Source organism: Felis catus, chromosome F1, assembly GCF_018350175.1.
Source record: "Felis catus isolate Fca126 chromosome F1, F.catus_Fca126_mat1.0, whole genome shotgun sequence".
NCBI lineage: Eukaryota > Metazoa > Chordata > Mammalia > Carnivora > Felidae > Felis > Felis catus.
The window spans coordinates 11,632,707-11,658,059 of NC_058384.1; the positions used below are offsets into that span (position 1 = coordinate 11,632,707).

General features: G+C 41.2%; 1 protein-coding gene across 2 annotated transcripts in view; it reads right to left on the reverse strand.

Annotated features, from left to right (window-relative positions):
- Positions 1–25,353, reverse strand: part of NME7 (NME/NM23 family member 7) — a 260,452-nt gene that overhangs the window by 34,449 nt on the left and 200,650 nt on the right. Inside the window, exon 11 of one of the 2 annotated variants that reach the window (XM_019821576.2) lies at positions 21,773–21,880. The exons of the other annotated variant lie outside the window; for it this stretch is intronic. Within the exon in view, the coding sequence (XP_019677135.1) occupies positions 21,773–21,880 (108 nt within the window). The remainder of the gene's footprint in view (positions 1–21,772; positions 21,881–25,353) is intronic. 2 annotated transcript variants of the gene reach the window in all.

Genomic DNA, 25,353 nt, shown 5'->3' on the forward strand with positions numbered 1-25,353 from the left:
GCAAATGACATATCAAATACAGGGTTAGTATCCAAAATCTATAAAGAACTTATCAAACTCAACACCCAAAAAACAAACAGTCTAATGATGAAATGGGCAAAAAAGACATGAATAGACACTTCTCCAAAGAAGACATCCAGATGACCAACCGACACATAAAGAAATGCTCCACATCACTCAGCACCAGGGAAATACAAATCAAAACTACAATGAGATACCACCTTACACCTGTCGGAATGGCTAACATTAACAACTCAGGCAACAACAGATGTCAGAGAGGATGCGGAGAAAGAGGATCTCTTTTGCATTGCTGGCAGGAATGCAAACTGGTGCAGCCACTCTGGAAAACACTATGGAGGTTCCTCAAAAAACTAGAAACAGAACTACCCTACGACCCAGCAATTGCACTGCTAGGCATTTATCCACGGGATACAGGTGTGCGGTTTCGAAGGGACACAGGCACCCCCGCGTTTATAGCAGCACTATCAACAATGGCCAAAGTATGGAAGGAGCCCAAATGTCCATCGATGGATGAATGGATAAATAAGATGTGGTATATATATACACTGGAGTATTACTCAGCAATCAAAGAGAATGAAATCTTGCCATTTGCAACTACGTGGATGGAACTGGAGGGTATTTTGCTAAGTGAAATTAGTCAGAGAAAGTCAAATATCGTATGACTTCACTCATATGAGGATTTTAAGAGACAAAAAAGATGAACATAAGGGAAGGGAAACAAAAATAATATAAAAACAGGGAGGGGAACAAAACAGAAGAGACTCATAAATATGGAGAACAAATGGAGGGTTGCTGGAGAGGTTGTGGGAGGGGGGATGGGCTAAGTGGGTAAGGGACACTAAGGAATCTACTCCTGAAATCATCGTTGCACTGTATGCTAACTAATTTGGATGTAAATTTTAAAAAATTAAAATTAAATAAAATAAAAAAACCAGCCACGTCCAATCCACCTCAATGTTCAGCAACTACCACCTCGATCGGTCAGCAGCCATCAACACAGAGGCAAGACCCTCCACCAGCAAAAAGATTATGACTTGCTGAAAGCTCACATGATGGGCAGCAATTAAGTATTTTAAAATTCAGGTATGTACGTCTTTTTAACATTTTATTTTTTAAAAGTGATCTCTACACCCAACGTGGGGTTCAAACCCACGACCCTGAGATCAAGAGTTGCACGCTCCACGCAGTGAGCCAGCCAAGTGCCCCTGGATATGCGCCTTTTTTTTTGGGGGGGGGACAGAGAGAGACAGAGCATGAACGGGGGAGGGGCAGAGAGAGAGGGAGACACAGAATCGGAAACAGGCTCCAGGCTCTGAGCCATCAGCCCAGAGCCTGACGCGGGGCTCGAACTCACAGACCGCGAGATGGTGACCTGGCTGAAGTCGGACGCTTAACCGACTGCGCCACCCAGGCGCCCCGCGCCTTTTTTTTTTTAGACATACATAATACTATTGCACACTTAAGAGACTACAGTATAGTGTAAACATAACTTTTATACGTACTGGAAAACCAAAATATTCATGTGATTTGCTTTATGACAGTGCTCAAGAACCAAACTCACGGTATCTCCAAGGTATGCCTATATCAACTAATTTATTTCTTGGAATTACCCTCTGAATTAAGTACTACTATTATCCCCGTCTTAAAGATGAGAGATTGAGGCACAAGAGTTCAAGCTACTTGCTTAACTAGCTAGTAAATCCCAAACCCGCAATTCAAACCCAGATAGTCTGGTTCCAAATGCACGTGCTACACTGAAAACACTGAGCCCAATGTCTGGCACAAAGTAAGTGCTTATGATTGTTTTTATCTTTACTTGTAATATTACTGGATTTATTTAAGGAAAATGCATTGAGTCCCTCGGCTCTGGGGAATTGAGCAGGGTCACGGTTCTCACTGAGCATAGATCAGTGGAGGAGATGGATCTCATTTCGAGAATTCTCATTTCGAGAATTACCTTTTGTGATCAAATGGATTTCTGGAAGTAGAAGAATATTTCCAAATATTTTGGGCCACCAGGTCCTTAAGACGTCTCACTGGATGACTGGCGTCTATGCTTCCATTACTCCTATTGTCTACTCACCAAAACTCTGCTGCCTGGTTCAAGTTTTGGACATTCCACTTTATCAGATCACTGCCCTATTCAAAAACCTTTGAATGATGGCTTTCAGAGCCTGAGTAGCCACTGTGTGTCATACATACCAACAAACTCCCCTCCTCGTTTCTGGCAGACATTAGTATCCACGACGCCAAGGGGCCATGGCGTATCTTTGTTCCGTTTGGTTGTGGTCTTGGAATCTCATCAGTAGATCAAGAGTTGTCACTTGAAACCCTTCTGCCATCCCTAACCTAGTTTGCCTGACAGAAGGAGGATTTGGGACGGGGGCCTTCGGTTTGAATTTCAGCTCTTTGGCACTGACTCGCAGCGTGATGTCGGCCAAGTGACCTCACCTACGGCAGCCTCCCTCTCCTTAAGTGTAAATGGGGATAATAGGAACTACCCAGGAGGGTGTGTAGATCATGCGGGGAAATCATTTAGCATGGTGCCTGGAATATACTGCTCAGTAAAGTGTAGTTATGATACTTTTAAACATGTGTTTATTTTTGAGAGAGAAAGAGAGAACACACACACACCCATGTGAGTGGGTAAGGGGAAGAGAGAGAGGGAGACAGGATCTGAAGCAGGCTCTGTGCTGACAGCAAAAAGTCCTATGCGGGGTTCGAACTTACGAACCATGAGATCATGACTTGAGCTGAAGTCAGACACTTAACCAACTAATTTTTATCATCATTATCCTCATGTTCAATATGGTCACCAGAAAGGAGGCTTCAGATCCCTTCATAATGTAGGCCTAATTTACATTTCCAAATCTAGCTCCCACAGATACTAAAGGAACCCTCCATTGCAACTAGATTTGGGTAACTCAATATTCTCCCAAAACTAGCCTGCCATTTTCTCTCCCTCTCCACAGATAATAATTTACCTTATTCTTGAAGGCCCTTCCCAAGAAATGCCATTTCATTAATGAAATCCCTCTCATCCCTTCAACCAATCATACCGTTCTCCATTCGACTCTCATCACGCCCATTGTCTGCTTCTGACTCTTCATCATACGCTCACTGGCGACGTTCCCGTGTTTAATTTCGTATTACAATTTAACTTCGTACGTGTATTTATCTTGTTTTCCCAGCTAAACATTCAATTCCTCAAAAGCTGGGACTCATACTTGTGTCCTCAAAAGAACACCCACCAAAATGACTGCACTTTCTTATTAACGAAGGAATGAAACGGAAATAAAATATATACACATGTTTCAATAGCTTAAAAATCATAGATTCAAAAGTGAAAATTAATTTTTAATTCTTCATACTGAGTTGAACTCAATGGTACAGAAAAATGTCTGGCTTTCCACTTTGAATTAGAATATTATACATTTGTCAGTCATAGTTAAATAGTCATTTACATTCACACCTATGTATCATATTTGAGCCTACGTGGCAGAAGTGATTAGAAGATTCTACCTCTCCAAACATTTAGAAAAGAATTTTTGTTGGGGTGCCTGGGTGGCTCAGTCAGTTAAATGACTGACTCTCGATTTCGGTTCAGGTTGTGATCTCATGGTTCATGGGGTTTGAGCCCCACATCGGGCTCCGTGCTGACAGTGAGGAGCCTGCTTGGATCCTCTCTCCCTCTCTTTCGGTTCCTCCCCAACGTGTGTGCTCTATCTCAAAATGAATTTAAAAAAATTAAGAAAAGAATTTTTGTCCTCTACGTTGTGAATGTGTTTTAAACTGTACAATTTTCTTTACTATGGACAAAATCACTACTCTCAAAACTAGAGAAATCTCACATAGTTTCCTCCCTGACCTAAGAAACATGACTGTGTTTTTCCATATCAAGTTTCAGTATAATTAAGAATCCAAAGACTCCATAATCAGATGTAACTTAACCCAGTGGCTCCTGTCCACCATTCCACAGGTGGCACTGGTCCAGGATGACATTTTACTACTTTCTGGCATAATGGGGAAAATCAGGGCAACAAAGCAGTGGTGAACCACGGGCTGGGCATCAGGGGTCCACCTTGGTGGACCTTGGGGAGAGGGTGGTATATTCTCACTGACATTGTTTGGAACTGCCTGTGCATGGTGAAAATAAAAAGGAGACAAACTTTGAGTAGATTCTATTACTGTTTTAAAATTGCCTACGCAATGCAACCATGTCTTTGCCTATACCTGTAGCAAACTGCTTCTATTATCATGTCCTTGGCTGGCATAGCAACAAAGTTACCTTCGAGTAATGACGATTCTATCCAATTGAAGAGACAGTCCCTTATTCTATATCAAATGACACTGGCAAGTAAATGTCCTTTCAAGACAAAATGATGGTGATGATAAACAATGTTTTTAATGTCCTCATTTGGTTATTTTTTAACTTTTAATTTTTTTATTTCAGAGAGAGCACGAGCAGGGGAGAAGGACAGGGGGCAGAGAGAGAGAGAGAGAGAATGAGAATCTCAAGTAGGCTCCACCCTCAGCGTGGAGCCCCATGTGGGGCTTGATCCCATGACCCTGGGATCATGACCTGAGTTGAAATCGAGTGGAATGCTCAACTGACTGAGCCACCCAGGCACCCCCTCATTTGGTAAATTTTGAAAAGTTGATTGTTTTATCTATCCCCAGTGTGGGTTCTGTTACTGTCATTCGTTGCTTGGTTTGTTCCTATGAAATCCCAAATCTGAGAACGATTAGCCAGAAAAACAAACAATGCAAACTAATAATCATGAGAGTGGGCAGTGGCTTTAGGCTTAGGGAGAGTGGCCCTCAAAGTGTGGTACTCTAGACCAAGAGTATCAGTGTTATCTAGGAACTTGGTAGAAATCCAAATTAGATCTACGGACTCAGAAACTCTGGGGTCTGGCAGTCTGTGGGCTTGAAAAAGCCTTCTGGGGATTCTGCTGCTGCTCATGTTTGAGAACCACTGCTAGGGAACAGGCAGGAAAGATGAGAAAATGCTTGGAGATTCTTTTTTTTTTTTTTAATTAAAAAAAATTTTTTTAACGTTTATTTTTGAGACCGACAGAGACAGAGCGTGAACAGGGGAGGGGCAGAGAGAGAGGGAGACACAGACTCCGAGCAGGCTCCAGGCTCCGAGCTGTCAACATAAAGCCCGATGCGGGGCTCGAACTCACGTACCGTTGAGATCATGACCTGAGCCGAAGTCGGACGCTTACCCGACTGAGCCACCCAGGCGCCCCAGCTTGGAGATTCTTAAATGCCATTTTAAGGTGATATTTTTAGTCTAATTATTTTGCATCTATTTATTTTATATGGATTTAATTAACCAACCTTTCCGAAATAAAATCTGGACTTATTGCCTTATGTCTACATAAGGCATAATGATTCTATATGTGGTTGTAAAGTGGGTTCAATCAGGGAAAGGAGGACACTGAGTAACTTCATCCCACCTACACACCAAGAGAACAGCTACAGCTATGCAAGTAATGACAATGACGGGCAGAACAGACATTCTACAGTTAATTGCGGAAAGGACACCACGCTGAAAAGGGTAAGAGGGGCGGACACACGGCTGGGAACCAAATCCCTGCACAGACCAACCGCAAACCGGAGGGATGTCACAAGCCTGGAGCAGCAGAGGGTCCCGACCCCTCACCAGGCCCCCCGGGCACTAGGTACCGGCACTGGGAAGACGAGTCTCCGTAACATCTGGCTTTGAAAATCAGTGGGGCTCAACTCTGGGAGCTTTGAAAGTCATCAGAGCTTAGCTCAGAATGTGACAAATCGGCAGGTTTAATTCTGGGAGAGCTGCAGGGCAATGAGAAACTGAGACCCTGCTCTTAAAGAGCCAGCAACGGTAGGTAAGCCGGCCCAAGATGCTGCACAGAAGCAGCAGTTTGAAAAGCACCCGGAGTATGCGTGACGATTTACTGACTAATCTTAGAACATGTGCCTGAGGGCCAGGGACCTTCAGGAGAGGTGCCCAGGAACTAAAGTGTTGGCGGGCCCCATTTCTCTTCCGCAGCCCAGACTCGGTGGCTGGGCACTTGCCGTCTACCCTGTTAGCACAACATACCTGCTCCCGCGTTCCCCTGTGGACCTGCCTCACCCAACCTGCCCACCTCCCTCCCAGGCATCCCTCCAAAGTGGCTCCTGCCCCACCACACCCTAGAGGCAGCCCCGGCGGGGACTGGAGCCCAAGTAACTCCTGCCCCGGGGGGAGACAGAGAGAGCACTCCATTTTCCAGTGTACCCCCAGTTCTGGCCACCTGGCCTCTCTCTCAGCTGGCTGCACGGGGAGCGAGCCCTGCCCCGTGGTGTGCCCACAACTGTGGCGTGCCCACAACTGTGGCCGACGGGGTAATGGCAGACAGACCGGCTGACAACCAGCTTCGTCCACCAAGGAGCCCACATCAGCATCAGGCCCCTCACCAGCCCAGGGACCAGACTCTGCCCACTATGGCCAGAGCAGACAAAGTAGGTCATCGCAGCTGGCTGGGCTGGAGTCAGTCACAGCTCTGCCACAACGGCAGGGCTCAAGCAGCCCACACAGGGGACACCCCTGGAGCACCTGGTTCTGGTGACCAGGGGGGACTGTGCTAGAAGATACCACGGGACCTAGCTGGTGCTAGGACACTAGTTCGCAGACTAGCGTAGCTGACCTACTTAACGTGTAGAAACAGAGACAAAATGAGAAGACAGAGGAGTATGTCCCACAGGAAAAGAACACGACAAAATCACAGTAAAAGACCTAAATGAAATGGTGACAGGCAACATGCTTGATAAAGAATTCCAGGTGATGGTCATGAAAGATACTTACTGGACTTGAGAAAACAGTGGGCGAACTCATGAGAACTTCAGCAAAGATGTAAGAATACATATACGAAGACACATAAACAAAGATATAGTCAGAGTTGAAGAAGTGAATAACTGAAAGTAAAAATAAACTAGAGGGAATTGGGGCGCCTGGGTGGCTCAGTCGGTTGAGCGTCCGACTTCGGTTCAGGTCACGATCTCACGGTCAGTGAGTTCGAGCCCCGCGTCGGGCTCTGGGCTGATGGCTCAGAGCCTGGAGCTTGCTTCTGATTCTGTGTCTCCCTCTCTCTCTGACCCTCCCCCGTTCATGCTCTGTCTCTCTCTGTCTCAAAAATAAAAAATAAAAAAACTTAAAAAAAAAAAAAACGAGGGAATCAACAGCAGACTAGAGAATATAGACGATTAGATCTGGAAGACAGGATAATGGAAAGCAACCAAGTTGAACAGCAAAAAGAAAAAATAATACTAAAAATGAGAACAGGTGAAGGGAACTCCGTAACGTCATTAAGCGTAATAAAATTCACGTTGTAGGGATCCCAGAAGGGGAAGAGAGAGAGGACGGGGCAGAAAACTTATTTGAAGAAGTGGTAGCTGAAAACTTCACTTATCTGAGGAAGAAAACAGACCTCCAAGTACAAGAGGCACAAAGAGCCTTAACAAGATGAACCCAAGGAAGTTAAAACCGGGACACATGATAATTAAAACGGCAAAAGGTAATGATAGGAGAATTAAAAAAAAATTTTTTAAACATTTTTTATTTATTTTTGCGAGACAGAGCATGAGCAGGGGAGGGGCAGAGAGAGGGAGACACAGAATCCCAAGCAGGCTCCAGGCTCCCAGCTGTCAGCACAGAGCCCGACGCGGGGCTCGAACCCACGAACCGCGAGATCGTGACCTGAGCTGAAGTCGGACGCTTAACTGACTGAGCCACCCAGGTACCCTGATAAGGTGAATTTTTAAAGCAAGCAAGAGAAAAGTAAACAGCTATACACAAAGGAAACCCCAGAAGGCTGTGAGCTGATTTTTAAGAAGAAATTTTACAGGCCAGAAGGGAGTGGCATAACATAGTGCTGAAAGGTAAAACCTGCCACCGAGAATACTCTATCTAGCAAGATTATCATTCAGAATAGGAGAGAGAAAGAATTTCCCAGATGAACAGAAGTTGAAAAAGTTCATCACCACTAAGCCAGTTTTATAAGAAATGTTACAGGAAATTCTTTAAGTGTAAAGACCATAACTAGAAGTAAGAAAATTATTTTTTTTTAATTTTTTTTAACATTTATTTATTTTTGAGACAGAGAGAGACAGAGCATGAACGGGGCAGGGGCAGAGAGAGAGGGAGACACAGAATCGGAAGCAGGCTCCAGGCTCTGAGCCATCAGCCCGGAGCCCGACGCGGGGCTCGAACTCACGGACCGTGAGATCGTGACCTGAGCTGAAGTCGGACACTTAACCGACTGAGCCACCCAGGCGCCCCAGTAAGAAAATTATTTTAAAAATTCACAGGTAAAAGCAAGCATATAGTAGAGGTAGTAGGTTAACCACTTATGGAGCCAATATGAAGGTTAAAAGGTAAAAGCAGTAAAAGCAGTAAAAGCAGTTATATCTACAAAACTCAGTCAAGGGATACACAAAATAAAGAGGTGTAAAATTCAACATTACATACTTAAAATGTGAAGGGAGAAGTAACAAGTTAGTGCTTTTAAGGATGTATTTGAACTTAATATAAAGGGAAAGGAATCCAAGCATAACACTAAAGAAAGCCATCAAACCACAAGCAAAGAGAGTAAGAATAAATGAAAAGACCAGAACTTTTTTAAAAAGCCCAGAACGCAACATAATTACTTTAAATATAAATGCACTAAATGCTCCCATCAAAAGAATGAATGAATGGATAAACAAACAAACAAACAAACAAAAACAAAAAAACCCAAGATCCATCTAAGTGCTGCCTATAAGAAACTCACTTCAGACCTAAAGACACATATAGACTAAAAGCGAAAGGATGGAAAAACATACCATGCAAATGGGAACAAAAAAACCCAGGGAAGCAATACCCGTATCAGATGAAAGAGACTTTAAAACAAAAACTTTAGCAAGAGACCAAGAACTGCACTACATAATTATCAAGAGATCAATCCCAAAACAGGACACAATAGTTGTAACTATCCACGGACCCAACATAGAAGCACCTAAATACACGAAGCAAATATTAACAGGTATAAAGGGAGAAATTGACAGGAATACAATGGTGGTATGGAACTTTAACATCTCACTTACATCAATGGATAGATCATCCAGACAGAAAATCAACAAGGAAACAGTGGCTTTGAGCAACATGTTAGACCACACTCACCTAATAGATATATACGGAACACTCCACCCAAAACCAGAATCCACATTTTTTTTCAACTGCACATGGAATGTTCTCCAGGATAGATCACATGTTAGGCCACAAAACAAATCTCAAGAAATGTAAGAAGACTGAAATAATACCAAGCATCTTTCTCTCACAGAATACTATGAAACTAGAACTCAATTCTAAGAAAAAAATCTGGAAAAAACAGTCACATGGAGGCTAAACAACATGTTGTTAAACAATTAATGGGTCAACTAAGAAATCAAAAAGGAAATAAAAAAGTACATGGAGACCAATGAAAACATAAACACAATGGTTCCAAAACCTCTGATGGAGAAAAAGCAGTTCTAACAGGTTATAGTGATACAGGCTTATCTGGAGAAGCAAGAAAAATCTCAAATAAAGAATCTAACTTTACGCCAAAGGAGATAATAATTGAAAAAAGGAAATAATAAAAATCAGAGCAGAAATAAAGGAAATAGAGACTAAAAAAAAATAATACAAAGGATCAATGAAACCAAGAGCTGCTCTTTGGAAAGATAAACAAAATTGATAAACCTTTAGCCAGACTATCATGAAAAAAAGAAACTCAAATAAATAAAATCAGAATGAAGGAGGAGAAATAACCACTGATATCACAGAAATACAAAGATTATAAGAGAACATTATGAACAATTATATACCAGCATACTGGACAACCTAGAAGAAATAGATAAATTCTTAGAAACATAGAGCCTTCCAAAACCAAATCAGACAGAAATAGAAAATTTAAACAGAGCAATTATTAGCAACTAAATTAAATCAGTAACCAAAAGACTCCCAACAAAGTCCAGGGCCACAGGGCTTTACAGATGAATTCTACCAAACATTTAAAGCAGAGTTAATGCTGGATGGCTCAATATCCATAAATCAATCAATGTGATATATCACATTAATAAGAGAAATGATAAAAAGCATGTGATCATCTTAACAGACGCAGGAAAAATATTTGACAAAATACAACATCCATTCATGGTAAAAACTCAATAAAGTGGGTTTAAAGGGAACATACCTCAACATAATAAAGGCCATATATGAAAAACCCACAGTTAACATTATCCTTAATGGGAAAAAACCAAGAGATTTCCAAGGTCAGGAACCAGACAAGGATGTCCACTCTCACCACTTTCATTCAACACAGTACTGGAAATCTTAGCTGCAGCAATTCAGACAGAAAAAAGAACTAAAAAGTATCCAATTGGTAAGGAAGAAGCAAAACTCACTATTTGTGGGTAATATACTACTATACATAGAAAATCCTAAAGACTCCACCGAAACACTATCATAACTGATAAATGAATTCAGTAAAGTTACAAGATACAAAATTAACATACAGAAATCTGCTGTTTCTATCCACTAATAGCAAAGTAACAGTAAGAGAAATTAATACAATGTCATTTAAAATTGCACCAAAGATAACGGAATACCTAGGAATAACTTTAATTGAGGAGAAAGACCTCTACTCTGAAAACTACAAAATACTGATGAAAGAAACTGAAAACAACACAAACAAATGGAAAGATATACCATGCTTACAGACTGGAAGACTTAATATTGTTAAAATATCCATATTACCCAAGGCAATCGACAGATTCGATGCGATTCCTATGAAAATGCCAACAACATTCTTCACGGAATTAGAATAATCCTAAAAATTTGTATGAAAACACAAAATACCTTGACCAGCTAAAGCAATTTTGAGAACAAAGAACAAAGCTGGAGGTGTCACAATCCCAGATTTCAAAAGATACTACAAAGCCACAGTAATCAAAGCAGTACAGTCCTGGCACAAAAATAGACACACAGACCAATAAAGCAGGTAGGGAGCCTCGAAATAAGCCCATACTTGTATGCTCAATTAGTCTAACACAAATGAGGCAAGAATAAATAATGGTGAAACAGGAGTCTTTTCAATAAGCGACGTTTAGAAAACTAGACCGTTATATGCAAAAGAAGGAAACTGGACCACTTTCTTACAACATACACAAAAATAAATTCAAAATGGACTAAAGACCTACATGTGAGACCTGAAACCATAAAAATCCTAGAACACAGGCAGTGATTTTTCCGACTTCAGCCACAGCAACATTTTTTTCTAGGTATGTCTCCTCAGGCAAGGGAAACAAAATCTAAAATAAACTATTGGGACTACATTAAAGTAAACAGATTTTGCACAGCAAGGGAAACCATCAACAACACTAAAAGGCAATCTACTGAATAGAAGAAGATATTTGCAATCATCTATCCAGTAAGGAGTTAATACCCAAAATATATAAACAACTTCTACAACTCAACACCAAAAAAAAAAAACAAAACAAAACAAAACCCAAATAATCTGATTAAAATGGGCAGGGGACCTGAATAGACATTTTTCCAAAGACATCCAGATGGCCAACAGACACATGAAAAGGTGCTCAACATCACTTATCATCAGGGAAATGCAAATCACAGCACCATGAGAGATCACCTGACATATTGATATTAGCCATTTGATATTATGGCTAATATAAAAAAGACAAGAAATAAGTGTTGGTGAGGAGGTAGGGAAAAGAGAATCCTCACACACTGTTGGTGGGAATGTGAATTGGTGTAGCCACTGTGGAAAACAGGTCCTCAAAAAATGAAAAAGAGAAACACCATATGATCCAGTAATGCCACTACTGGGCATTTACCCAAAGGAAACAAAAACACTAATTCAAAAAGATGTATGTGCCCCTGTGTTTATTGCAGCGTTATTTACAATGGACAAGATATGGAAGCAACTCAAGTGGCATCGATAAATGGATAAACAAGAGGTGGTATCTTTAAACAGTAAAATATTACTGTGTCGTAAAAAAAAAAAAAAAAAAAGAATGAGATGTTGCCATTTGCAACAACATGGATGGGTCCAGGGGGCATAATGCTAAGTGACATAAATCAGACGGAGAAACACAAATACCATAACGTTTCACTTATATGTGGAATCTAAGAAGGACCCATGGACGTGTAAGCTCCCTGCGCGGAATGAGATTTCAGTCATGATAACGACTGCCTGGATAGTATAGTGCTAATGGGTATGGAAGTTTCCACGAAGTAAACATTTATAATGGGAATAAGCTATTTCAGCATTTTATACATAGAGATCCATTATGGCTGTGAATAAAAACTAAACTCCTACCTATGCTGAATGAGGGAAATATTAGGATCCCTTTATTACGGAGATCATGTGTGGACCCACTGGGGGAGAAGTAATTAATTGAGGAGGAAACATGAGCTCTGTACGTGACAGGATACGGGAGGGAACATGAAATGGCTCCTTAGTCCAAGATTCCTTTATGTGAGAAAACGTCAATTCTTTATTACTAATTGGGCCATAAAGAATTAGAATTTGATAGCCTAATGCTTATTATATTTTCATTATATTTTCAGGATACTCTTAAGGTTAGTGTAGAGACTTCCGAAATGCTCTGCTTGAGAGGACGAAAAATCTATGGAAACCACCAACTTTCCAGTGCACCTAGTTCTGGTTTTAGCCACACACAGTCAGCAGGGAAAGAAGCAATAGGCTTTTCTGACAACCAGTAAACGGAGGGAGCGGTGGGATGGGGGCCCTTGAAAGTGGGGCTCACCTCGTGAGGGTGGGACACTTCAGCCATGTGAAGGGGGGGGTGGAGGCACACGGCCGCATTCATGATACGTTCCTCCATGCGTTTACCTGATAGACACTAAAAGCCTGCACTATGCTCGGCAGGGACTAGAGATTCAAAAGTCCGAGAGGTCCAGACCCTCAAGGCACTTACACAACCAGCAGGGAGAGAAGATACGGCTCGGTCCCCCCCGCACACCTGTGCATCACATGCCCATGTTGAGTGGTAAGTGCAGATGTGAAGAACCTGAGGAAAACTGCTTACAGCTGTGAGAGACCCAGGGCCTCGGTCCTTGTTAGCCTCGGCATGCATTAATGCACACACACACACACACACACACACACACACACACACACACACACAGCTCTCTAGTCAGCCCCTGAAAGGGCATATGGCAGCCTCAACACTGAGACGTCAGCCAAGAAATCCAGGTAATCAACCAGGTCACGACTGGCTCCTTTCAGAGAGGCCACAGACTTCTCGAATCAGGGGCCAGGCCTCCCTGAAGTGTAATAACCCTTGGCTGCCGTTGAGTCCATTGAGAGAGACCACAGATCCCTTCAAATTCCAGACACTGCCTGCTGTTTCCAATTCTAAATCCTGGAAGCAAAATAATCCCTTTGCTGGTCTGACAGGGTCCAGGTTTTCCTCAAAAGCAGAACCATGGCCAACTTTTTTCCAAAAGGTATAAAGGTCAGTAGTTTCCAAATGCTAGTTTAATTATTAGCTATGTCAGAATCACCAGCAACATTTAAACAACAACAACAACCCACAGATACAAGAGGCTCATCCAAAATCTACTTAACCAGAATCTTCTGATAGCACTCCAGGCTTACAGTTCTAAAAACTCCATATTGCGTATCTAAAATTAATATAACACCGCATGTTAACTATACTGCAATAAAAATAAAAATTAAAGCTCCATGGGTGATTTTGATGCATGTTCTTGGCTGGGAACCCACTGCCTTAGGGCAGCGGAATTACCTGGAGGGCTGGTTACAGCCGATTCCTGGGCCGGACCCCCCAGAGTTTATGAGTTTATGAGTCAGGAGTCTAGGGTGGGGCCAGGGAGTTTCAGCTCCACAAAGTTGTCAATGATGCAGATGCTGCTGATCAGGGTAGGACGCTTGAGAACCACCACAGTGGGGAACGGCAGGGGCCGATTCTACTGGAAACCTGGTCCCCGGCTAAACACCTGTTATTCTTGTTGACCATTGTGGCACAGGCTGTCCTCCCCCTCCCCAGTGCTCACTCTCCCTTTCTTCCTTCCAACAGAAACCTGATTGTGTTGGAGGGAGCAATGTTGTCAACGAAGAGAACTCCGTTTACCAGTTCCCCTTGAAGAAGGGGGTGGTCATGGGACGAAATCAGCAGACAAACCATAGGCAGAATTTGTGGGGTGGGCCTCCTGGAAAAGCTCCTCAGAGTGTGCAGGGAGGAGGATGCTGACTGAGCCGGTATTTTTCACCTCTTGCCCCCTGCTCTTCCCCCCTCCTGCCTGGACCACAATAGTGACCGATGCAGCTCCAACAACCACGCAGGGACCACAGGCAAAAAAGCACAAGCTGAGAATGCCCGTGAGGAGCATGAAGATGGGCTCTACCAGGCCCAGGAGGCCTACATTCAGACCTCCAACTGGTCGCCCATTTCCCCCCATCTTGTTACTCTTGCCTGGCTCTGGGATTCCTCTCCCCTGGCTCCCTGTGGCCCCTCGGTGTCAAAGTAAACTCCCTTGAAACTTGAACTTCTTCACCAGGCCTCCCGGCCTCAAATGAGACCTGGATCTCCCGGAAGTCATCACCTCCTCGGGCCCTTGGGTGCAGCTTGTCTCGCCAGCCGCGGAAAAACAGTGCTCCTCTTTCTCCCTCACGGAGGCCCTCAACTCCGAGGCTCTGCCATCTGGCTAGATCCTCTCTTCTCCTCCTCGTTGCTGTCACACGCCTCAGGTTCACGGCCCTCCTTTGCTGGGAACTTCAAACTTTGGATCACCATTTTCCGCTCCACCCTGCCTCCCGGCCAAGATCCCAGGTGACTTCACTTTCACGCTGAAGCCTGCCTCCACATCTCTGGTGACCGAAGGTGACCACGGCCCACGACCACGGCTCCAGCCCACGGCCTCTTCCACGGCCACGCCCTGAGCCTCAGCCTCTCCCCTGAGCGCCACCTCTGAAATTTTAAATTCAGATGAGTCTACTCTGATCAGAGCTCCCTCCCTCGGTTGTTCCAGGACGTCTGTCCGTAAGTTTCAGAAAGGCTTTCGGTCCCTTTTGACTTTTTGCCTTTATTCTGGCACCCCCCCCCCCCCCAATACACCCTCCCTTATTTAGGACTTCAACCACTCTTGCTGATATCCTCAGTGATCTTGCCTCATGCACCCACCTGCAAAAACCTCACCCTAAATATCACCCAGAAATCTGTATTTTGCCATCAGCTCTTTCTCCATGGCTGTCTCAAGCCTTCTCCACATGCTACATACTGCAGAGGAGTCACTGAACACGTAAGTGAGTCACCTAAGCCGGTTGTAGAAAACTTACACATGAGATCACGTTAGGCTTTGCCATCAAATTTATGAAAGAACTTTGGTTTTACGAAATTTAGGTGTCACAGATAACGACAGCGGTCGCCATCACCTTCACTTGGAGACAGGAGTTAATCTGGTCTTGGTCTCATTCTCCTAGGTTACCCTTCACATCCAAGTAGTTTCTGAGGCTATCTGTTCTGGCCCCCTAAATGTCTCTTGACTGTTCCTACTGCCACATCCATTCAGGCTACCAGAATCTTCCCCTAAATTACCTTAACAGCCTTTGGCCAGGTCTTTCTCCCTCCAGACTGACCAGAACCCCTCCCCTCCCCCTGGATCTGTTCTCCATCCTACAGCCAGAGTGATCCCTGTAACACAGATACGATTGTGCTATTCCCCTGTGTAAAACATTTATTTGGATTCCTGTTGCCCTCCGGATAAAGTTCAGATGTCTTAATATGACTTTACAAGGCTCTTGATGACTTTCCTAGCCTTATCTCTTGCCATTTTCCACCTCACGGTCAAAGTCCCAGCCTTACTGAACTATTTTTAAATCTCTTAGAGAAAGCTGTTCGCTTTTGTCTTAGTACAAGTTGTTCCCTCTTTGACAGTGTACTAGTAAAAATCACAACTCTTCCTTTGAGATAGAAACTAAAACTAAAGATAAATTATGAGTGTCAGTGTGTGCAGAGGCCCATACTAACCACGGCCAAGAAAGCCAGGCCTGTCCAACCATTTTATTCCTACACCTCTGTTTATTTCTGGCTAATGTTTGATCAACCTTTTTCCAGAGTATACCAGAACAGGCATCAATGTAGACAAAATTATATATCCAAACTCATATTTGTTTTGACCAACTATTTACACATATAATGAAATATTTGATAAACTTTAAAAATTTTAGTTTTATGACCACAAAAGTGATATAACCAAGTTACAGAATACCAGGAAAACAAAAACAGAGGAAAGATCCATGTTCTCGTTATTCTAAAAAACAATTACTATGATTACTATCGCCTAAAAGGTAAACTCCACAAAGGCAGGAGTTGCATGGATCCTCTTTACTGCCGTGTCCCCAGTGCTGTCTTTTCAATTTAAAAAAATGTAAATATCTGAATCAATGACTGATATACTATTTTGTTATATACAATTCAAAATTCAAACACTGTATTTTCTACTATATACCTATTCAGCAACTTTGAGAATTTCAACTTCGGTACGTGTAAAGTGTTGGTTGTTCCTATGAAGATAATCAGGAAACAGCAGTTCTGGGAACTGACTACAGAAGGAACACGAGCAGCAGAGAAGCTTTGGGAAAGATGAAGGAGGAAGTAAAACTCAAGAAATATCACCAGTGATGTGCGTGAGAGGAGGACTCAGGCTAAGTGGAGCAGGGGGAGGCATACACAATGTCAGGTCATAAAATCCAACAGGCATCACGCAGCTTCCTGGACAACGGGGAGCCAACAAGTGACTCTTTTGTGTAAGCCATACCTGCCGTTCAGCAAAATCAGTGTGTCAGAGTCTCATTAGAAATGTACACAGAAACCATCTAGAAAGGTTTCTGATGAGCAAAGGAATAAACGGACCAATTATATTAGAATCTCTGCTTGTTATTGTCAAAAGTGTCAAGGTCACGAAAGTCAACAGGCAAGAAAGTCTGAGGCAAGTTCCACATTGAAAGAAACTAAGCAGAGAACTAAACACAATGGGTGACTCTGACCCGGATGCTTTTGCTGTTAAAACACATTACTGAGACAATGGGAGAGACCTGAATGGGATTTAAAGATTAAACAGTAGCAACATATCGATGTTAATTTCCTGACTTGGATGTAGGAAACGCCCCTTTATGTTAAAAACACACACTAAAGTATTCAGATACAGGACATTATGCTGGCAACTTGATCCCAAATGTTCATGAAAAAAAATTGTTTTGCACTGTACTTGCAACTTTTTTGAAGTCTGAAATTGTTCAAAAGAAAAATAATTAGAATCTCTAAGGGTAGGTCTGGGCATCAGTATTTTCAAAATGGCCTAGGTGATCCAGATGTGCAACCAAGGCTGGAATCTGTTGCTGTAGTTCATCATCATCATCATTATTTGGAAAAAAAAAAAAAAAGGTTACATACTTCTGCACGGAGTGCATGAACCATAATTTGTTTCACCAAATCCTTCCCTCTTTTTCTTCAAAAATGATTCATGGAGGAGCATTTACGTGCTGGGCAAGACAGATTCTCTTCCCTATGAGTATTCAGTCTTCTGGGGAAATATATGTAAGCGAACAGACAATGTGCTGTGGTTAACAACAATATAATTGCTATCATTTGTTGAGCAATTACTCTGTGCAAGGCACCATGCTACCTGATAGGGCGGGCACTGCTATTATCTTCATTTATGGAATGAGGAAACCTAGCACAATGAAATGAGTGCGGAGTGCAGGGTGCAGGGCTGTGTCAGCTGTGGGCTATGCTGCTATGTGAGAGGGAAGCAAAACCCTATGAAAACACGGAAGGACCTTTGATACAGGCAGGGAGGATCAGGAAAGCCTTCTCAGAGGAGGGACCTTTGGGCATGCACATTATTTCCGATTTCAATTGCCCCAAATACTCCTTCAATGAGCATCTGTGCAGGGAACTTTCTATTTTGTAGTCCTGCCCCCCCCCCCCTCCTCTGGTTAGATTCTAAGAAGTAGAATTCTGGAACCCAGTGGAAAAACTCCGTGGCTTGCAATACCTGTTGCCATGTAGCTGTCCTCAGCAATATGAGGGTACCTGTCTTGCTGAAGCGTCACCTTTCCAAATCCTTTGCCCTTAGTAAAAAACTAATATTTCTTTAATTCTTTAATTAAAGAATTTCTTTCAACTAGTTTTGCTATACACTTTGCCATTAATGCTTTCTTTACAGCTCAAATTTAAGATCTTTAGAGTTACTACCAATGAAGTATCCGGAACATTACCAGTGAAACGGCCTTATAAGATGTCTCATACCAGAGATACTGTCATTTATTCCTATAACCACAAAAATGGCTATGTCACAGTTCAGAGCCTCCGAATAGATCCGATTGCTATATTCATGTTAAGACTTCTACGGGCGCGTGCGTGGCTCAGTCGGTTAAGTGTCTGACTCTTGGTTTCGGCTCAGGTCATGATCTCACCGTTCATGGGTTTGATCCCCGTGTCGGGCTCTGTGCTGACAGCTCAGAGTCTGGAGCCTGCTTCAGATTCTGTGTCTCCCTCTCTCTGCCCCTCCCCAACTTGTGCTCTCTCTCTCACTCTCTCTCAAAATAAATAAACACTTAAAAAAAAAAGATCCCTGACCTTAAAACTTATTGTGAGCTCAATAAGGACAAGAGAAATGTCTTGTTTGACTCTGAAATCCCATTACAATGCCAGCAAGTAATACGTGCTGTAATCATTGGCTACAAAAATAAGTCCATAAAATAGATGGTAATAAAATATGAATTGAAACCATACCTTCTAAAATCTACACATATGACAATAAATAAACTCAGCTCAGGAAATATCACCTGAGGGAAAGATTAAGGAAAAGTAACTTTTTTCCATTTCCCTGGCTCCCCACGTAAACAGGGAGCCCATAATCCCAGGGTGCCAATGACAGTTCCAGTTTATGTCTTTTGTCCTAGCATCTTGTCTGAATGGAGCTGCCTTTCGGAAAGTTCCTGGATTAGGCAATCCATTTTACGGTCAACCTACATCTAAAGGGTGTTCTCTTAATGAGCAGGAGTATAAAGGGCTCCCCTGATCCAACAGCTTGTCTTTATGTCGCTCTGAATTTCGCTTTAGAGACCTATGAACAGATAACAATTCTGACTTCTAAGTGTTTTATAATACTTTATCACTTAAAGCCAAGTAACAATCTGCAACGGTTAATCCCTAACTAGGAGAACATCCCTTGGTTCTGTCAGCAGTCTTTGTTCCATTTTGCTGATAAAAGTGAGACATGGAAAGAAAAAGGGACTTATCCAAGGTTACATCAAGTATGAATCACCAGGCTGCTGCAGCTACAACCTCTGGTTTTTGATGAATTCTCTAAACCACAGTTATTAACACAATGAAATCTCCCAAGCAGTTAAGTTAGAAAGATTTTAGTCATTTAGTAAATGGCTTTGTAATAAATAAAAAAGTTTCATAAATTGCATAAAATAATACATTTCATAATTTAATGATATTTCAATTTCACTGAACAGTCTGTACTCAAACCTAGTCTATGGGTCCTAAACTCTCAGAAGGTAAAAGGACTATTTATAAAGCTGGTGAAAATTTTATTTTTTTTAATTTTATTTTTTTTAATTTTTTTTTCAACATTTATTTATTTTTGGGACAGAGAGAGACAGAGCATGAACGGGAGAGGGGCAGAGAGAGAGGGAGGCACAGAATCGGAAACAGGCTCCAGGCTCTGAGCCATCAGCCCAGAGCCTGACGCGGGGCTCGAACTCACAGACTGCGAGATCGTGACCTGGCTGAAGTCGGATGCTTAACCGACTGCGCCACCCAGGCGCCCCAAAAGTTGGTGAAAATTTTAAATAAACATGGCATACCCTAAGTAATTATAAAATGAAGTTTGTTACATTTTTATATTTCACAAGTATGTCAAAATTTTGTACTGCGGTGCATAATTTAGATAAGAATACATTACCATGTAATCACATGTTTATCACATTAACATCTTGGATTATAGCAAAAAACCTTAATGGAGTTAACAAAGTCACTCTCGATAGCAACAAAAACAAAAACGGATGAGAATAAATCTAATATGCCACGTCAAGACCCCTAAGAAAAAACACCCTATTGCTTGCATAAAAGAAGAGGCATACACAGTTGGAGACTCACAATTATAGATAAGTGACTTCCACATTAATTTATAAGCATAATGTTAGTCAAGGTCCCGCTTACATCCTGGGGGAGTAGGGTAAAGTTCCTATGGAGGAATAAACTTAAAAGAATAAAGCAAGAAAATTTTTTCAAAGTATCAAGTACAATAATAAAGACAGTACTTTGTTGGCCCAGGCCAACTGAAAAAGACAGAAAGTTCAGAAACAGGCACAGATGTGCATAAGCCTTTAATAAATGAGAAGTAACAGTGAAGGCATGGAAGAATTTAACGATGTTGTGACAGCTGACTAGTCCGCACCCAACACCATACGTCAAGTTCCAGGTGGACTGAACATTTCAATGTAAGAAAATGAAAACAAAATGTGGGGGAAGACTTTCTCTTTGTATGACTTGAGAGGCAAAAAAAAAAAAAAAAAAGACTGATAAATTTGACATAAAACATAAATAATACTCTCTAAAATAAATATGTTTTGAGGGTGTCAATCGTTTTCTGTCATTGATGCTATCATCACTTCGGTTTATCATGCGTCTTTTCATTTCATTTCAGTTCCTTTTGACATACAAAAGCGTTAAAACTGCAGAATGAAATTTCAATTGTTTTTTAAAGTTTATTTGCTGTTGGCCTAGAAATGACTTTTTAAAAACCCAACCAGACTAATATTCACTAATATTTTCTTATAATTTTTCATTGTTTTCTATTTTATGTTAATTACACAGATGAGAGGTCAACATATGGCTCTGTCCTATAGGAGCGGTTTGATTTAAGAATGTTACTACTTAACTTCTGTGTCTCAATTTATTTTACTGAAAAAATGGACATAATAGTAATAACCTATTAAAGTTCCTTTGGAGAGTAAAATAATTAATTTATACAAAGTGTTTATCATGCTAGATAGAACCCAGCATATAGTCAGTAAATGGTAACTATTACTTTTAATATTATTGCACTGCATATTTGACTTCTTAATTTCCTTACGTGTTTTTATGACTAGAAACTTAAGGTAATGGTATTTTTACCTGATCATAAAACACATTTCACATTATCTAATGAATCCTGTAGCTTTTCTTTCTTTTTTTAATGTTTGTTTATTTTTGGCGCTGGAGAGGCTGAGAGAGAGGGGGACAGAAGAAGATCCGAAGCCAGCTCTGCGCTGACAGCACAGAGCCCGATGCGGGGCTCAAACCCAGGAACCGTGAGATCATGCCCTGAGCCAAAGTCGGACACTTAACTAACTGAGCCACCCAGGCGCCCCATAGCTTTTCGTTTTTTAAAATTATTGTTAAATATATACATTAAAATATTGCCATCTACGTAATATATGCCAATCACAAAAATACGTTAATTCTTTGAGTTACACACAGCATCTTACAATTTGGTCATTTAAAGTTGCAGTCTGAAGTCATCACATGGCCAAGTAATAGTATATAATCCAAGAATATTAAAAGATCTCTTACACACGCCAGAACTGCTGAAATTACGAGTTTGAAATACAAATATGATGTTTACCTTTCTTTATCTTACCTCTAATAGGCCATCCTCTGGTAGATCAGTACAGTGGACAGCGTTCTGGATCTTAGTTTTACCAAAGATTGCTCTGAGCGTTCCAGGGCGTAAATGCCGGGCAATTTCCTATTAAATACATATTCACATATAGATTAAAGTCAGTCATACAGTGTTAATAAGAAAAACACCAGCTACAGGAAACACTTGAATTATTTGTTTACGAAATACACGTATACATTGATGGCACTGATTTTTCCTGGAAACCGCACGAATGCATGAAACTTTGAGCGATGAAAAATTTCAGTTCATTTACTAGGCTTTTTCTGTGGCCTGTTGTGAAGTCAAGAGGGCAATAATAATCACATCTTTTTTATTAACAGATTATGGGAATCACATAAAATATGAACCTAGATGATTACTGTGAAAGACTTGTATCCTAACAACTTGATTTAAAATGAATTAGTTTGCATGGATTTCAAAAGATTTTTCAAAATGTTACAGTTGTATCAGCTTTAGTACTAGCTCATATGAGGGGGAAAATGGTTACAAATAACTCCAACTTGAGGGTAAAAGAAACAAGAGGTTAAAAAAAAAATGAAAGATGTGGGAGTATTCATGACCTGCTTATTAGTCTTTTTTTATTCTAAGTGAGGCACTTCCAAAACTTTAATTTTAATTCTGACATCTACTTACAAAAATGGTATTTAATATATATGAAAATTTTTGATAAATGAAACAAATACCTGTGTACCCACTATTTACGTGAATTAAAATAAAGCAATAACTTTGAAGTCCCCTGTGTGGGACTTTATCCTGACTCCACCTATCCCATCCCTACGTCTACCCGGAGGTGCCCGTTACTCTCAATTTTATTTAAAGATTCCCTTGTTTAGTTTTCAAAACACTGTTTTTCAGATTTATCCATGTTGTTATAGTCATAATTCATTTGTTTTTATTACTATATAAATCCAGTGTACGACTGAGCATATTTTATTCCGTTTCCTGTTGAGGGACATTGAACTAATTTCTTCTCTTTCCCCCTTTCCTTCTCCACTCCTTGCTTTTGACACACACACACGCACACACACACACACACACACACACACACATATTCTGGTACAAGCATTCTTGTACATAGTACAGTGTATACGTACAAGAGTTTTGTCTGCACATGCATATTCAATTATACTAAGTACTGTCAAACCATTTTCTTAAGTGGTTGTAATAATTTGCCCTCAACCATCAATGCATAATAATTCCCGTTATCCACATAAAATCCAACATTTCATACTGGCTGACTCTTTAATTTTGCCATACTGGTGGGTGTTAAATGGTGTCTCATTGTATTCTTACAGTTCACATTTCTATAATTACTAGAGAAGTTTAGTGTCCTTTCATATACATCCACTTTTGTAAAATGCTTATTCTTGTCTTTTCTCCATTTTTCTACTAGGCTTTTCTTGTTCTTTTTGATTATGATTCTTAATACATTCTGACCTCTATTTTTTTTGTCACTTTTTACGATGCATGTATCTTTTTCCAGGATGAAGCTTGTCTTTGGGTTTTCTTTAGTATGTCTTTTGTTGATGAACAGAAATACTAAATTTTAATGAAATTAAATTTATCAATCTTTTCATTTATGATTCGTGCTGTTTCTGAAGGAATTATTCCCTGCTCCAGGAACATAAGGATACTCTTCTCTATTGTCCTCAAAATCTTTAGATTTTGCCTTCCAAATAAAATTCTTGATCCACCTAGAATTGACTTTGGCTATCATCGGAGGGGGACATCCATTTCCATTTTTCCCTTATGGGCATTTAATTACCCCAGCAGCATATATTGAATAGTTTTCCTCTTTCCTTACCAATCTCCAGTTATGGAGATGGTATGGATGACTGTTATGATATGATTTCCGTGTAGGTATGAGTCTATTTATTAGTTTGCTGTTTGGTTCCATTGGACGTTTTGTCTATTCATGTATCTACACTATACTGTCTTAATTATTATAGCTTTATAGTAAATCTTCAACTGGTAGGGAAAGTCCTCCATAGTTTGGTTTTGAATGCGTTAAGTTTGGACTGCCTATTAGATATCCAAGTGAAGTTTTCAAATACATGGTTGGGTATGAGTGTACTTTTCAGAGGAGTCTTTTCAACTGCAAATAACAATTTGGGGTCCACAGCATTGTTAAGACATTTAAAGGTATCAGTTGGGTAAGATTGTGAAGGCAGTGAGATGACACATCGGGGCACCATATCATTGGAAAACCAGGAGACAAGGAGAGATGAGCAAAGGAGATGGAGAAGAAACAACCAGCAGGTAAGGCGAGTTACAGAAGGGTCCTCTCCTAGAAGGCAGTGAAGAAAAATGTCAAGGACAGAGAGTCCTCAACAGTGCCCAATGTTGCTGAGAAGTCAAGCAGGGTAAAGACTCAGGACTGAACACTAGGTCTATCAATATGGAGTCATGGATATCCTTGACAGGAGTGGTTCCTGAGGCCTGCAGATGAGCAAAACACTGATTAATGTGGTTTCCAGAGAAAAGGGGAGTAGAGCTGGGAAGAGTGAATACAGGCAAGTATTCTGAGGAATTTTGCTAAAAGGGGAGAAGAGAAATGGAGCAGTAAATGGAAAAAAAGTGGTATGAAGAGAGGTTTTTCTGGGGGAGAGGGTGAATTTTAAATTGGGAGAAATAACAGCACATTTAAATGAGATACCACCTCACACCTGTCAGAATGGCTAACATCAACAACTAGGCAACAACAGATGTTGGCGAGGATGTGGAGAAAGAGGATCTCTTTTGAACTGCTGGTGGGAATGCAAACTGGTATAGCCACTCTGGAAAACTGTATGGAGGTTCCTCAAAAAATTAAAAATAGAACTACCCTATGACCCAGCAATTGCACTACTAGGCATTTATCCAAGGGATACAGGTGTGCTGTTTCAAAGGGGCACATGCACCCCAATGTTTATAGCAGCACCATTGACAATAGCCAAAGTATGGAAAGAGCCCAAATGTCCATCGATGGATGAATGGATAAAGAAGATGTGGTGTGTGTGTGTGTGTGTGTGCGCGCGTGCGCGCGCACACACACACACACACACACACACACACACACACACACTGGAGTACTACTCAGCAATCAAAAAGAATGAAATCTTGCCATTTGCAACTATGTGGATGGAACTAGAGGGTATTATGCAAAGTGAAATTAGAGAAAGACAAATATCATAGGACTTCACTCATATGAGGAACTTAAGATACAAAACAGATGAACATGAGGGAAGGGAAGCAAAAATAATACAAAAACGGGGAGGGGGGACAAAACATAAAGTCTCTTAAATATAGAGAACAGAGCGTTACTGGAGGGGTTGTGGGAGGGGGGATGGGCTAAATGGGTCAGGGGCACTAAGGAATCTACTTCTGAAATTATTGTTGCACTATATGCTAACTGGGATGTAAATGAAAAAATTAATTAATTAAAAAATAATAGCACATTTACACACTGATACGAACAACCCAACAAACGGAAGCAGGAGGGAGACGAATCGGGAAGGAGAAGCAGGAAATGCTGGAGTAATGGAATCGAGTGCAGGAGT